Source organism: Muscardinus avellanarius, assembly GCF_963383645.1.
Source record: "Muscardinus avellanarius genome assembly, chromosome: 5".
NCBI classification, from domain to species: domain Eukaryota; kingdom Metazoa; phylum Chordata; class Mammalia; order Rodentia; family Gliridae; genus Muscardinus; species Muscardinus avellanarius.
Genome location: NC_137790.1, coordinates 73,701,481 through 73,718,206, shown reverse-complemented (window position 1 = coordinate 73,718,206; position 16,726 = coordinate 73,701,481). Strand labels below are relative to the sequence as shown.

At 46.5% G+C, this 16,726-nt stretch overlaps 1 protein-coding gene across 11 annotated transcripts in view; it reads right to left on the bottom strand.

Moving 5' to 3' along the window:
- Window positions 1-16,726, bottom strand: part of KALRN (kalirin RhoGEF kinase) — a gene marked incomplete at both ends in the record, with an annotated part of 686,722 nt that overhangs the window by 617,748 nt on the left and 52,248 nt on the right. For 8 of the 11 annotated variants that reach the window (XM_080696272.1, XM_080696284.1, XM_080696285.1 and 5 more), the window contains one exon: window positions 6,929-6,995. The exons of the other annotated variants lie outside the window; for them this stretch is intronic. In XM_080696272.1, the coding sequence (XP_080552398.1) occupies window positions 6,929-6,995 (67 nt within the window). Of the gene's footprint in view, window positions 1-6,928; window positions 6,996-16,726 lie in introns of those variants that run through there. 11 annotated transcript variants of the gene reach the window in all.

Sequence of the window (16,726 nt, the reverse complement as noted above, 5' to 3'; positions counted from 1 at the left end):
ATCAGTGTCCTTCCCCCAGGACTTGGCCTACATACATCTTGTCTGGTGATCTCACACCACAGACAAGGCACCCCAGTCATATACTCTGGCATCTGCTGCTGGGGAGGTAGCTGGACACTCAGCTTGCAATTCATGCTAAAGAGTGAGGTGGTTGGGGCTCTCCCCACCTGCCTGGCAGTAGTTACAAGACAACCCGCTCTAGATGGGAGTCAGAGGTCCTGGATCTTGGCTTTTCCCTTGGCAGCTGTGTGACTTTAACAAAGTACTTAAGCTCTATGAGCTTGTTTCCCATCTGTGAAATGGGGACCAAAGTGACCTCTCTCAGAGGACCAAAGGAGGTAAGATACTCGGAACTACCAAACCATTGCTCTGCTCTACTCCGTAACAAGGCTGCAGTGGTCCATTGTTCCCTGGAGATTTCAGATACTCTCTGAGCCAAAGTTATTTACTAGGCTTCTCACCAGGCCTCTAGGTGAAAATACAAAGGGGTGGTGGGGAGGAGGGCCTCCCATCGGGGAAGCTCCCCTCTCAAAGAAGGGAAGTGAGCCCCTGGCAGCAGCTATGCTCCCTGATAGCTACGGAAGCCGAGGAGGAGGACATGTGGAGCATCAGGGACTGGTCACACATATTAACTCCTTCAGTGTTCACGGTGACCCCATGAGGTATGCCTTGTTACTATCCCCAGGAGCACGCTGAGTCACTAAACACTGGCCTTGCACCCAAGTGTCCACATCTCTGAACAGAACCAGGTAGGATTAATTAGAGGAGCTAAGCCAGGCGTGGTGGCGCACGCTTGGAATCCCTGGGCTTGGGAGGCAGAGACAGGAGGATCGCGCAGGTTCGAAGCCAGCCACACTGGCTTAAGAGACCGTTTCCAAATAAAAATATGAAAAATAGGTGTCTGGGAGTGTAGCCCGGAGATAGAAGTGTTTCCAGGAACCCCAGTACCACAAAAAAAAAAATTAGAGGAGCTTTGGGGGGGGGGTTCAGAGCTTAAGAAAAGGAGGAATATGGGTTGTCCATAAGAAGGGGAGATCTCTGGCATTTTGAGAGGAAGCACAAGAACACACAGTTGCTGGGGAAGCGCTGGTGTGGGACACTGGCAGACTGTTCTGTGATGGTGCTTCCGGTGGTGTTGGGTCCACTCACTGGACAAGAAGCCTGATCCCTTTAGGAAGGTGATCTTGCACCAAGAGCCATTTAAATAACTTAAATAACTATAGTAGGTATTTGTGATTTTAAAAGCTTAGCTAACTTGGTGGGGTGGTGCACACTTATCATTCAAGTACTTGGGAGACTGAGACAGAAGGCTAACAGATTTGAAGCCAGCCTCAGCAACTTAGAGAGATCCTGTTTCAAAAATAAAAAGGGCTGAGGGTGTAGCTCAGAGTCAGAATACTCCTGAGTTCAACCCCATAACCAAAAAGAAAAAAAGAAAAGAAAAACCAAGTTCAAGTCGCTGCTTTCTATAGTCTATGAATATTCAGCTCACGTGGGGAGGTGATAGCTAAACTCATCTAATTATAAAAGCCTACCCAATGTGCTTTTTTGTACACACACTACACACTTTTCTTTTTCCCACTGACTATAGGAGGGAAGGAAAAGTCACAAAGGTAGGCCCAATGAAGCCATGAGTCACTTGGTGTGCACATATGCAACAGTTAACAGCAACAGGGTGAGTACCAAGGAGAGTGGCCAGAGCCTGTGGCAGGCTAGTGCCCAGCTAGCAGATGGTCTAGGCAGACGCGGAGTGCAACCCAGTCAGGGGGCAGAGCAGTGCCCGTGACTGTGCAGCAAGCTAGCCAAGTCAGGGCACCTGTCACGGAGGGGAGCCAGGGGTCAGGACGAGGCTGCAAAGATGGTAAAGACAAGACCAAAGAGGAGGCAGGCACAAAGCCCAGGGGGCCCTGATGTCCAAGGCCATGCCGTCCACCTGCCACGTGACCCTGCACTACTCCTGGGCACAATCCATCCTCGGATTAGAACATTTGGGAGATTTGCAGACTTAGCCAATAGAGAATGGCCAGAGGAAGGAGAACTTCAATGAAAAACCCAAGTGGATTCCTGGCCAAAGGAGAGCTTGTAAATAGGTATTGTTCTCACCTCCCATCTCTCCTAAAGAGAGAAAGGGATTTTCCTTTTTCAGATTCTAGCAGCATCTACCTATTGCCTCTGATGAGTTACACTAAGCAGGTAAGGAACTGTTTTTTATATTTATAGCGACAAGCTGCCACCACCATCTCCAAAACCCTAGGCAGCCAGGTCTGAGCACTATATTCCCAGACCAAGCTAGGGATGGACAATCTCCTGAGGCACAACTAAGTTCTTTTCCTGGAAATACAAAGGAAAGCCAAAGTTTAGTTAGGTGGCAATAAAAAATGGTTGTATAGTTTCTAAGAGAAGTTCCATAAATTGTACCCAAAGGATTGCATCCTTTGACATTTTGTCCCTTGGCACACTCCTGTGTTTACCCTGTTTACTATCCTCACATGGTGATTGATTGTCTCACTTGTTCGGCTGTTTTGCTCCAGAGTCCCTTTGCTGGCACTCTCTGGAACCATATTAAAGATGGTAACAGGCAGCTCCTAACCCTGGCTGGCGTTAGGATCATCCACAGAGTTCTTCAGAGATAACAGGGTCCAGCCCCTTTTCCAGCAATTCTAGTTCAATTGGCTGGAAGAGGGATTTGGAAGGGAGGCGGTAGACATTATGCTTTCTAAGAGCCCCTGGATAAGACCATTGTACACTGAGGGGTGAGAACCCGTTGGTTTCTGGTCCAGAATCCCAAGCACTTTGTGGTAGCCACGGGAATGTGGACAAAACAATGAGAAGAAATCAGCAACCTAAAACCCATGTTGTAAAGCCAACCTATCACTTAGATTTTCCACACTGTCATTTTTGTACCTCTATAACCATTTTCGTCATATCCACATATCCCCTACACTGTCATTTCCTTGGTATTGTTTTACTTTGACTCCATTTTTTAAAATGAAGACTTAGTACTGGGAGTAATGACACAGTGACATAAAAGGGCAGTATGAGGTTTGGGTTTGGAATGTCCCCCCTCAAATCTCATGAGTTAAAAGCTTGTCCCCAATACTACAAGATCAGAAGTGGGGCATGGTTAGAGCAGGTGGGTGCCGCAGGCACAGTCTTGGGACTATATATGACCCTGGCCCCTTGCACTGTGCTCTCTGCTTCTGGCCACCATGATGGAAAGTGGCTTTCCTTCTGCCACATCACCTGTCTTGGTGTTGGCCAACATGGACTTCAGCCTCTGCTTCTGTGAGCCCCAAGAATCCTTTCTTCCTCTATGTTGCGCTTGTCAGGTATTTTGGTCACAGCAATAGAAAAACTGACAAAAACAGGTAGCAACAACAACAAAAAAGAAAAGATGGTGACTCTGGAAAGGAAGAGGTATTCAGAGCTAGCATGCAGACCAGGGAGGGCATGTTGGAGAGCAGCAGGGACAAGAAGAGATGAAAGCTTGGGGGTAGGTTGGAAAGTAATAGGGGAACACCAGGGATTTGGGGTACAGGTGGCAAGTGCATGAGGATGTACCTTGAAAGGAGCAGTAGGGAATAGGGAGTCTGGGAGCAGATATCTGGGGCCAGAGTCAAGGCAAGGCAGGTTAAAGGGTATGAGAGAGGCTTCGGGAAGGCCTAAGAGAACCTGTACCAGAGGAGGTGAGGGCAGTGTGGACAGACCAGCAGAAGGAAGTGTTGAGCAGAATAGACTGTCCTCTAGACTCTACCAGGCAGTAAACAGCAAGAAAAGCTCACACAACCTCTGTAAATCACTTAAAATCATCTCACGGACTACCAATAGTGGGTGTTCCCACAGGCTAGGAAACACCACCTTAAGCTCTATGAATAAAAAACATCAGTCTTTCACTCTTCTCCCTTCACTAACAACAACAACAACAACAACAACAACAACAACAACAACACAAACAAAGGAACATAAGTCTCAATCATACTTGTCAGGTCCCACGGATACACCAAAATTCAACAACTAAAGACCATAGTACCTCTATTTCTTATCTGTATAAGCTCCTTTTAGTGGACAGTCCCCATTGTGGCAACTGTCTCCTTAATCGATGTCTGTAAGCACAGACCACAGTCAGCAAGGTAACAGCATGTGTTATTAATGAGTATAAATCATCCAAGTGTAATGTCTGAGCGAGCTGCCAATTCATTATCAACATAAATCCTTGCATTCAGTTCCGTGGAGCCCTAGAAAACATGACCTTGTATTTTGAAAACCCTTACCCCTAGCTGAACAATGGTGGGGAAGATAAAAGATTAGTCTGCAGTCAACCAGCATCTGCGGCGGCTGCTTTATAAAGTTTATTTCTGCCCCATGATGTGTTCTCGTGTTTCCTCTCTTTTCCTAGGTGGGTCAAGTCACAGATTTGTGTATCCTCAGTCACAGCCGGGCAGCTGATTCAGGTTGGCATGCAGCTTGTTGATTATTTCGATTTCCTGGGCTACGCTCACCATTTCCCACCTCTTCTCATCTCGAGTTCCCTCCTCACTTTCTGGAGGCTTATTACTTTCAAGATGACACAAGCAGGACAATGATGGGGGTAAAATGATACAAAACCCTAAAACAGAGGAAGGGCACTAAACTCTGCTACCCTGGAGACCTAAGAGAAATCGATTCACTGTGCTCAAAGGCAGGATCATCATTCATTCATTCACTCATTATTTGACAAACATTGAGCCTCTCCCAGGGAGCTAGCTCAGGCCGTTCCACATGCCATTTTCTATGCAATGTTATCCAACATCAGTTACTGAAGTTGCTATATCCAAAAATTCTGTTAACTAAATGTGGATGGAATTATGCACACATGGACATGTATGATACCATAATATCCATTGACTAACACTAGGTGACATTGTCAGCATGCGAGCCCCTAAAGTCTGGAAGTCAGAGGCCCTCCACAGTCAGAAAGTGCTACTCTAAAGCCTCATATTAATGAAAACCCTACAGACACTATTTTCAAGAAGACCATAACCCTTCAGCCACATCTTGTGCTCAGACATGCATGGAAGAACACACAATTGTGCAAACAATTTTTTCTTCTATCCAGGGGACAGGTTAATCCGTCAATCCATACAGTTCATTATGCAGGACCCTTTTACATGGACTGGCACCACTCATAACATTCTCCCCCCAATTCTATGATGTAAGTATTATTAATATTCCCATTTTCTTGCATTAATGAATTGAGGGCAAATCATTTATTCAAGGGCACTTAGAAAGTAATGGAGCCAGAACTTGAACCAAAGTTTGCATACCACGGTTTTAATCGCTGTAAAAAATTGAAAATGAAGTATGATTATTATAACTTATACATTACCATTTAGTTTCTTATTAGAAACAGCATTACATGCTAGGTTGAAGCTTGCTTTAATGCACTTACGTATAAATTGCCTCTAAGCCTCTAACAGTTCTTAACTGGGCTCTTCTCCATTCCTGGTTCTCACATAACACCTGAGTCTTTCTTTCCCAGGAGATTTGGAGGAGAGTAAGAATTAGCTGTCTTGGTAATGAAAACTAACATGTAAAGGCTACTCTGTTCATGCCGGGCACTGAGACAGGTATCTCACTTAGAGCTTCCCAGCCCTGCCGCAGCCCCCTAAGTTGGCACTATCATGTCATCATCTCTTTTTACTAATGAAGGGAAGCACAGAGAGGCTAAGTAACTTGCCTGAAGCCACACAGATAAGGGGGTGGCCTTCCCTTTCCCCAGCCTATGGTCCCTTCTGGCTCCCTCCTTAATATCCTCATCCCGTCAAGTCTGGGCTCCCACAGGTCCGCTTCTCAGTGTCAGTGAAAGGCTGCTTTCTGTGTGTGCTGGTTTGGTTTCCTCCATCTTTGATTTCTCCCCCTAAGGACTGGGGTTGTTGTGCTCTAGGCAGCTCTCTGATACCACCCAATACTGACCACCTGGCATACCCAAGAATGGCCTTGCTGGAAATGGACACACCCCAGTGTGTGGAGCAGGGCTTCCCGGGACCATCTTTTCCACCAGGGCTTTGGTCACTTTCTTGCCAAAACTTCTTAAAGGAGCCAAAGCTCTTAAAAATAACGTTTGACATTAAAAAAAAATTACTAAACAAAGTTCAGTGGCTTTTCCTTACTACAGAATGTCTGGATTCATGTGACATTACCAGGAGATTCTGGTCGCATTAATAATTAATAGTGAAATGTATTAAGGTTAGATTAACTTGAGAAGTAAAACTGACTCTCTTTCCTTTTCACTAGCCGCAAATTTTGTACTGGCTCCATCTACAATCAGCAAAGGGCACTGTCCCCAGGACAGGTGCTCCGGGATGCTGAGGTAGGCAGGAAGGAATCTGGCACTGAGGAAGCACCTACTGTGTACACCAGCCACAACTTTACATGTTTTACACATATGAATTAAAGAATAACTCCATAAGAACCATAGGGATGGGTGCTGCCATGCCCATTTTACAGATGGGGAAACAAGCTCAGAGAGGTCATGCAGAGCATCCCTATGTCACAGAGCCGGTCAACAGCAGAGCTGAGATTTGAGTGTGCATGGCTTGGACTCCAGTTTTATTGCAGGTTCATTCTTCTTCCTGCAGTGCTTCTCAGAGGCTCCACAGAGAGCCTGGCAGAGCCAGATCTAACTTGCCTTACACTAATATACTGAGCCCAGTGAAAAGCCCAGCAACAAGCGATCCTATTACACAGCTGCTCCCCAAATGGCCATGTGTGCCCCGTGCCCAGCTGGGTCTCCCACACCCCCAGAAAAACAGCCTTGCTGCTGCTCCATGCCTTCCTCTCTTTTTGCCCCCACTCCCTTCTATCTCTCTTTCAGTCTCTGTCTTTTTCTCTCTCTCTCTCTCTCACACACACACACATACACACATGAGCGTACACATACTCAGGATACCTCGATCCAGCAAGCGGAGCAAGCGGAGATACCAGAGATACCACTGGTCCCAGAAGCGGTCCGTCATCCCACCCTGAACTCATCCTTCACAGCCAGTCCCCTGGGCAGAGCCTCATCCCACCACCATCCACTCGAGGAGGCCGGGATCGCTGGATGCTGGGCTCATACGCAGCCTGCTCTAAGCGAATGCCTGCTTGCAGAGACAGCCACCAGTCCTCCCACACAGAAGCTGACTGTGCCGGGAGCCTGTTTCACGGCAACAAAGGAACAAGTGCAGAACGATGCCGTGTGCAGACGGAGCCCGCATGGACCCGAGGGGAGGTCGGCAATGCGGGGGCGGGAGCCAGGGAGGGCTTCTGCAAAGAGGCGAGGCTTGAGGGGCTCTTGGGAATGAAGATCCACTGTCAGGGCCACATCTTAGATTTCAGTCCAGTATCTCCCGCCATCCTGGCTTCCCTGGGCTCCCACACAGAAGCCAGTGGCTCTTCTAATTGGACAGGGAATGGGGAGCCACATGCTCAGCCCTCTGGGACTCTGAGGCCACTCTAGAAGGTCGGGAGCTAGACTGTCCCATTCTGGGGACCTCAGGCACCCCTCACCCAAGACTGCTAGACCCACATAACCAGAAAAAGGCTGCAGACCCTCTCTTCCTATGTCCCTTCTTGGATCCTACTGGGAATGACTGACAGCATGAGCCTTGAGGCCCCACAGTCGGGGGTTCAAATCCTGCATCCACTCAGTACTTGCCTGGCTTTCAGCAAGCTGCTTCAGTTCTCCTGGCCTCAGCTTCCTCCTCTGTGGACCAGAGAGGAGGAATAGTGGGTTCCTGGCACTGTGCCAGGCGGACTGGCAGAGAGAAGGGCCTCCCTGACCTTCCCACCCGCTCCCTCCCTTGTCTGGTCCTCAGTTCCCCACACTCCATTCCCAAGTCCCTCTTCCCGCACTTCCTGCCAGCAGTGCTCCCTCCCTCCCCTTTCTCCTCCTCAAGAAGGACAGACCCTCCTGATTCTTTCAACGTCCAACTCAGAATGCCAGGGAATGCGGGCACTCTTTCCTGATCATCCCTCCTTTATATTTCATTATTTGCATGTCGCTCTCTCCTTTGTGTATGACTGTTCTCCCTTACTTGACCATTAATTCCATGGACATAAGATCTGCTCTTTATTCCTCTTTGTGTGCCGCAAAGTACCTAAGATAGTATGCTGGACTTCACAAGCACTCAAGTGATTGTTAGCTGAGTGGATGAACAGCAAAGGAGTCTGGGTACCTCACACAGTTTTGTTTTTAGGGCAGGGAGAAGATGGACTGCCTGGTGCTGCATAACAGAAATGTTGGCCTCCCAGGCCTCCTGGCCTCCATTAGACAGCTGGCAGGAGCAGGCCTCCCTTGGCCCTTCCTGGGAACTCTGAGATGAGACAGGCTGCAGACTTCTGAAGAACTCAGACTGGGGAGGAGGCAAATCTGGGGGCAGAGCTAGGAGGGAGAGGGAGAAAGTGAGCAGAGCCACAATCTCCACCCACCGACCCCTGCCCAGCACCACGTCTGCCTTGTGGTTCCTTCTTAGAGCAGCTTTGGGATAAAGCAGAGACACCACCACCCAAGAAGCTACCTCTCAGGCTCTGTTAGTTATATTTTGTTATTACCTTAAATGGACAAGACTTGAGTGAGTAGTTAACACAAGAATGCAAAGCCCCCCTCCTCCCTCCAAAGAGAAGTGACCCACAATCTCCCCTTTTGTGAATAACAAGAATCCATCACTCATGTGCAGCTAGTACTTTTTAGCTCACAAAGCACTTCCACATCCATCATCTCCTTGGGGCCTCTTAATAGGCCCGCAAGGTCTGTTGGATAAGAATCACCTTCCCCTAGCTACAGAGGAGAAAACACAAGTTCCAAGGAGTTGAACAACTTGCAAAAGGTCAAATGATGTACAGTCTGTCTCCTCCCTAAGGAGGTATCTAGGGCTCAGTTCCCCAGGGTAGTGTGTCATCCCCCATGGAGGAATGGAAACCCTCAGAGTGGGGCAGGACCTGGGGAAACAGCTATTGCCAAGAGCAGTCATTAGGAAGCCCCTCCAGGGTCATGCTAGTCTGCCAGGGGCACAGCAGGGGAGTGAGGGTCTGAGGGCTGCCACTCACTAAATCAAGAGCCTTGGATCTTTCTTTTTTGGCCCCCAACTTATGGCTGCAGTTCATTCTAACACAACTCAAGAGGAATCTGAAATGGGAAGCTCCCACCATGGCAAGAGACCTGATAGCAAGGGGCTGCAGGAAAAGCCTTTGGCTGCCTGGCAGATGATCCCCGTGCCCACAGAGGCATGGGGTAGCAAGCTCTGATGTTGCTGATGCTACTTGTCTTCACCCCATTTTTGGGCTTGGAAGAGAAGCTGACTCTGTTCCCCTCCCTTTGCTAATCAAGGACACGATGTTCCATCTGGCCTCACTTTCAGAGGAAGGGGAATAAAAACTGAGAAAGAACAACACGGGTACGAGCACTTCCCCTGTACACAGTGAACCCAAGAACATAATCATCACCCATTGGGTTGGCCCAGGGGGGACCCATTCACCCCAGAGATTGGCTTCAACCCAGGGAGCCAGGCTTTTGAGAGTTCCCCAGCCCACCACTGCTCATTTCTCCAACTCCTCCAGTGGCACCTCAGAACCCTTACTTAACTATGATCCCTCCACAAGTGGAATAAACTGCTCTGAGAGACTGCCAGGGCGGCCATTTAGCTATAGTGCAATTAGGAAGGACAGGATATTGGCCAAGAATAAAGCATTAGTTGGTTTTTGTTGCTATTGTTTTGTCTTAATGCTTTCACAGTGCCCTTTCCCCATCATGGATAGAGCCAGTAGTCATGCATGCTAGCGGGGTTCCTCCATCCCATCCCCAGCTGGCTGCAGAGACCTGTTCTACAGGGACAAGCTCTGTCTCCAGGCCAGCAACCTCCATCCACAGCCGAGGGCCCGTGCCCGTCTGGGTGCTCAGCAGTTACCCGGTGTCATAACAGAGATGTGTTCCCTGCTCTTCAACGCTCCTTCTCTCTCTCCTTGGCACTGTTCTTTCTCCCTCTCTCCACCGCCCCAACAGGAAAACACTGTGTTCCCGATCAGCTGAAGCCGGCAGAAGCGATGGAGCAGAAGGCAAGCAGCCACAGGGAAGGAGAGCCAAGCACGTCCTGGGTCTTCCCCCACCCCAACCCCTCAGCAGCGCCGGCTGCTCCCAGGACACGCAGGACTAGGTGACCAGTGAAGGCCATACAGGGGGTGGCACTGTTGCTGGTGTCCATGAACCAGACTATCCCCACACACGCTGTGCTTCCCCCACCACGCCCAGGAAGCGGCCTCACCAGGCCACCATCTTGCTCTGCAAGCTGCACTTCAGCTGCAGACACCAGCCTCAGCCGCCTCCACAGCACTGCCGTCGATTAGCACCCAAGTGCTGAAGGCAAGCTGGTGACACGCATTCTCAGAGGTGCCAGCCAGGGGACGGGTCGGACACCTGCCAGTCTCTCCTGTGACAGCCTGGTGTCCCCAGGTGAACAGGCTCCTTCAGTCCACACCTGAGGACAGTATCTAAAACAAGTATCACCTAGACTCTGAAATTCAAGTCTGCCACTCCCAGGAGGCCTTTTCCAGCTTACCTCACACACTATCTCAGAGGTTCTCAAAGTTTAATGGACAGCAGACTCACCTTAGCAGGTTGGCTATCCATGCAGATAACCAGGCTTCTCGCACAGGCCTGCATTTTTAACGAGCTCCCCAGATGATCCTGAGACATGATCTCCCTGCCCCGTCCCCGCTCTCCTCTCTCGCCCTCAGCACCCACTTCTTTTATCTTCATGGTTGGGTTCTGGAGTATACCACTCACCACCCTTGAGTCCAGTCAGGAGGTGTGCTCTGAGCTCCTCATCAGACTGGGCTCTCAAGGAAGGTAAGCGAGGCCGAACAGAGGTTCCCACACAGGGGGGCTGTGACACTATCATCCAGAGACAGAAGTCAGCCTCAACTCTCCACAGGCTCCAGAGAGCATCCATTCTGCCCTGGTCCCTTCAAACATCTGGACGATGGCTTTAAATGTCACCTCAAATAGTAGGCCAGGCGGCAGGAGGGAAGGCAGAGCTAATTATCCTGCCCTGCCCTGCTCCTGGAGAGCTTTCACCTCAGACTTCTGCTGACATCTTTAACCCTCCCTTGGCCAGGGAGGAAGAGTTCACATAACCTCTCACTGCACTGGGCTCCAGGATGGGGGAAAGTTTGCCCCTTCAGTACACCCTCTCGGAGTATTTCTAGTTCCTCCTGTGGTCAGTACAATTCCCATGTTGCACCAAATTCTCACCCATAGGACAACAACCCAATAGCCCCACCCAAGGGCGAGGCCCCTTTCCTCTTTCTCTGCCTTGTAAGGCTCACCCCATTCTCAGTCCCATTCCTTCATAAGTCCAAAGAGACACACTATAATAAAATTATCCCCCTTAGGTATTAAGGATGAGAGCTTAATATTTAGGCCCCAGATATTTCCATTTTTGAGCAAAAAAAAAAAAAAGCAGGTCCATGGAGAGTAAGTGGAAGCCCAGGCCTTAGCATGGAGTAGTGGGAGTGGATATCTGGGTCAAGGAGAAGGTTGAATGACTCTCCTTCCTAGGTCTTCTTGATGGCAAGTCACAGCAATTGGGGCTTCCCGAGCCTCCTCGCTCACTCTCCTGACCTTCCATTTCCTACTCAGAACATGGCCACCTACTTGGCTGCCCTCCCCAAAACACCCAAGGTACAATGCAGTTCCTTCTAAAGAAAAAAGCTAGGAATAGTGGGAGAGCTCATGTAGGTAATCCCAAGACCATCATGACCTCTTACGTTTCCCTCGCAGCCAGCACCAGGGCTCCTCATCCCCTCCCACTTCCCCAGCATCCTCCCCATCAGAGGCGGCCAGGGGACTCCAGGACCTGAAGGCACAAGTCAACAGGTTGTCTACTCCCCCTCCAAGAGGTGTGGTTTATCTTACCTGTCCCTCCCAGCTCAGCCCTGGGAACCTGCCCTCAGAGAATCAGGAAAAACTGAAGTGACCAGACAGCAAGATGAACCCCACACCTCACCCAGCCCTGTGAACAGCCCTCCCTTCTTACCTCCATCCCACAACCCACTCCAGGCCTTCCAACACTTTGCCTAACGGCCCCCACCTCAGCACAACTGTGCCATACCGTGAGGACGAGGGTTGCTATCATGGAACCCAAAGTTCAACAGGATCCGAAAGAGCTCCCTGGACCTCCAAGGAAATGCCAAGTTTAGGTATGCACATTTTTATATATTTACATCCTCAGATTTTTTTTTTCCTTTTTTGAAAAGCATATAATCTTTGTGTGAGGCAGCCCACTATTCAATTAAAATATTTGGTTCCCAAATGCCCCCACATCCTACACATATACACAGCAACCCAGGTAACAAGATAAGCAGCACACTGGCCAATTAGAATGCTCTTTTCTCAGTTCTTATTTTCAAAAAGAAAAGAATCAGTTGCCGTGATTTCTTTTCAGCAAATGAATTCTGGCTTATGGTTTTTAAAAATAACTGATTCCCAGAAATCCCATATATATCTTTTTAATCTTGCTTCTACTATTTATTTGTATGCCTTCTAGGTATTGAGATAGGGCCAAGGCTTTGGAATTGGACCAACTGGGTTCGAATCCCAAATGCTTTTCTAGCTGAGTGACTTGGGGCAGATTGCTTAACCTCTCTATGGCTCAGTTTCTTCATCTTTTGTATGAAGATAAGGCCAATCTTATAAAAACTGAATAACCTTCATAAAGAAAAAGCAAAATGGCATACATAAAGTATGAAGTACTATGCCTAAACCACGTGGGTGCTTAATGAAGGCTGTTGCCTTCTCCTACAGTAGTGAATGCGTTCAGGCCAGATTGAGATTCCCAATGCATGGGACTCACCTAGACAGGTAAGCGAGTTAAAAATATTGTTTACTAATTAAAATCCTATCAGCAGGTGTAAGAGTTCCTATTTTCCCACATTCTCACCAACATTTATTATCCTTTGCATTCTTGACGACTGCCATTCTAACTACATTTAGATGAAATTTCAGTGTAGCAGTTTCCCAATTGCTAATAATGTGGAACATTTTTTCATGTACTTATTGGTCATTTGAATTTCTTCTTTTGAGATGTGTCTATTCAGATCAACGGCTCAATTTTTAATGGGGTTATTTGAAGATCAGTGTGAAGTTTTCTTATGAGACTGGAAATGGAGCCACCATATGACCTACTTATTCCATTCCTATGGATCTTCCCAGGGGAATTGAAGTCAAAATACTAAAGTGATACTTGCATATCTATGTATATAGCAGCATTATTTACAATGGCCGAACTCTAGAACCAGCCTAGGTGTTCAACAGATGAATAGTTTATAAAATTATGGTGTGTAGACACACAATGAGATTTTGCTCAGCCATTAAGAAGAACAAAATTATGTCATTTACGGGAAAATGGATGGAGCTAGAGAACATTATGCTAAGTGAGATTTCCCAGTCACATAAAATGAAGCATCATATGTTTTCACTCATATGTGGAAGCTCGAGAGAAATTTGGAAACAGGAGAGGACTTCAGATAAGTGAGGGGAGATTCTAATAGAATGATGGTAGAAATGGATCTGGGGAGGGAGGCTGGAAGGTGAAAGGTTTTATGGTAGAAACAGTCCAAATAATCCTTTGTTCATATATAAAAGTACCTATATTAATGTTAATATCATGTGTGCAGAGGGAGAGGGAGTCGGCGGGGACCTGGGCGACACACACACAAGTGCTGCATGTGTCTGTCACTCTGAAGGTAACTATGACGTATAATTACAACACACCCATAAAATAAGACAGTGTTCAGTTTGCCACTGGCAGTGGTCACGTGGACCTCATGCAGTCCTGAGCCAGGCCCAGGTCACCACTCTGTGTCTCCCAGGATTATCTATCTGCCCTTCAGAAGGGGACAGATCCCCAGATCTTCTCCTCCAATTCCTGTGACTCCTCCACAAGGGAGAGAAAAAAAAAAAAAAAACAAGTCCAACTGCCCCAACTTATCTGGCTCCTTCCCTGCCTAACATGGGTTAAATAATGAAGACACTGTTAACTATGTCCTGTGAGCCATGTGGGGAACTGCCAGCACTGAGGCGATAGGAAACTCTAAGCTCCTGATGAAGCATGCACTTAGTCAACAGCAAGGTCTCAGTGTCCCTAAAAGTCCATCAATCCTGATCTCACGTCATGCACAGAATGAAACCTGGTCAAAGATATCCGTAAAAAACAAACTATAAAGTTTCAAAAAGATTTTATAGCCTTAGGTAGGAAGGTTTTCCTTAAGCAAAACAGAGGACTCAAAATATTCACTTGTATATGCATTGTTAAAAATATATAATATATGTATGTGTGTGTGTGTGTGTGTGTGTGTGTATATATATGTATATATATGTATGTGTGTGTGTATATATATATCCTCCCAGTCCTGATGATGTGCACCTATAATCCCACTACTTGGAAGACAGAGACAAGAGGATCACAGGTTGGAGATCAACTTAGCAAGACTCTCTGCAGTTTAACAAAACCCTGTTTCGAAATAAAAAATAAGAGAAATTGTGTTGGAAGGAAAAGGATGGTTACTAGAAATTATTGATTTTATAGGAAAATAAATTTAAAATTCTAAAAAATAAAATAAAAAATTAAAGCCAGGCATGGTGGCACATGCTTGTAATCCCAGTACTTGGGAGGCTGAGACAGGAGGACTGCGGGTTCACAGCCAGCCTCGGTTATTTTGGATGACCTCTGCAGCTTAGTGAGGCCCTGTTTCAAAATAAAGAATAAAAAAAATAGGGCTGGGGAGTAAAAAAATAGGTCCCTGGGTTCAATTCTCAGTATAAACAAATAAATAAATAAGTAAAATAAAAAACTAAAAGGCTGGGGAGGTAGCTCAAAGGTAGCACAGCCTTGTGTTTAATCCTCAGTATTAAAAAAGAAAAAAAAAAGTTTTGAAAGTATAAACAAAGCACCTACTGAGAATAGGGGCTGGACAACAGTACTGAGAGAACTACTTTCCCTACTTATCTTTTTATACTTTGATTTTTTTTTTTCATTCTTGTACTACATTGCCTAACCTTTTAAAGACATTTTAAAATAATGGGGTAAAAATGCTGGGCCTGGTAGCGCACGTTTGTAATACCAGCATTCCGGAGGCTGAGACCGGAGGATCATGGTTCGCAGACAGCCTCAGCTACTGAGTGAAGCCCTCTGTAACTTAATGAGACCCTGTTTCAAAATAAAGAATAAAAAATAGGGCAGGAGGTATAGCTCGGAGGTCAAACGCTCCTGGGTTCCATCCCCAGACTCGACAATAATAATAATAATAATAATAATAATAATAATAATAACAACAACAACAACAACAACAACAACAACAACAACAACAACAATAACAGAGTAAAAAATAAACAGCACTGTTCTTGGAGTCGAGCTGCCTTGCTGCAAGAAACACAAGCCACAGAGGGTAGAACCAAGGTTTGGACCCCCAGCTCCAACTGCCAGCAAGTGAGGAAGGCCGTCTGGAGCTCCCGCCACCCAGCTCCCTGGCAGGCACCACATGCACCAGAGCTGCCCTGTCGTGACATGCTAAATTGCTGCTCCGAGTCACTAAGGTGTGGGTGGCTCTCACGGTGTAGTAGGCAACTGGACAGCAAGGGGCTGGTGCCTGAAGAGCCTCAGACCGCTGATCGCCAGGGAGGTACTGAAAAGAATGGCGCCTTCCTTCACCTAGAAGACACAAAGCATGGCTAGTCTATTTATCTACCTGTCTGCCCATCTTTGAATTAGGATTCCAAAGACAGGGCTGTCACAGAGGGTGTCTAATTAACATGCTTGCTTGAATTTTAAAAAGAAGTCAGACTTTCTTTGACAGGAAGTGAATACGTCTGATTTGGCTGCGTGCTTTGATGAGACTTGCCTTTTCCGATTCATGTAAATCTGTAGCTCTAGGAGTTTGGAGAAAATATATTTAAATCCTATTACACAATATGCAACAGGCTAAAAAATATATTATTTGCAACCATTTAAATTTATGGTAAAAAGTTAAATGTCAATTTACATGTGTAAAAAAGGGATACACAGTTTTTTAAAATATTCTTTTAGGGTATATGAAAGCCCTTTGAACTAGAACATACCCACTCGGTGGGATACTATGCAGTCATTAAAAGGAGAATGATGAGGCTTTCTGTGAACTGAATATGTATGTATGTATGTATGTATGTATGTATGTATATATGTATGTATATATTTCAAGATATATTTTGGGGCTGAAACTTCAAGGTATAGAACAGTATACAGGTTGAATGTCCCTTATCTAAAATACTTCAGGTTTCTGGACCTGAAGTGTTTCAGGACCAGAAGTATTTCAGGTTTCTGAGTTTTTCAGACTTTGGAATATATTCATAACGTTTACTAGGTAGCCATCCCTTATCCCAAAATCCAAAATGCTCCAAAATCCAAAATTTGGGGGGCATCATTCTGGGTATCAGATTTTTATACTAGAAATGTTCAACCAGAAGTTAATATTCACCTGTTTTTGATAAGAAAATTACATAAACAATGTTCAATAATAATCCAAGGGGAAACATTTGCCAAATTCGCAACAATATATAATACAAAGGATTAATATCTTTCATTTACATAGGTCTCCTAAAAATCATTAAGAAAAACTTAACAACCCAGTATAAAAATAAGCAAAGAATACAAACAGACAGTTCACAGATAAGGAAATA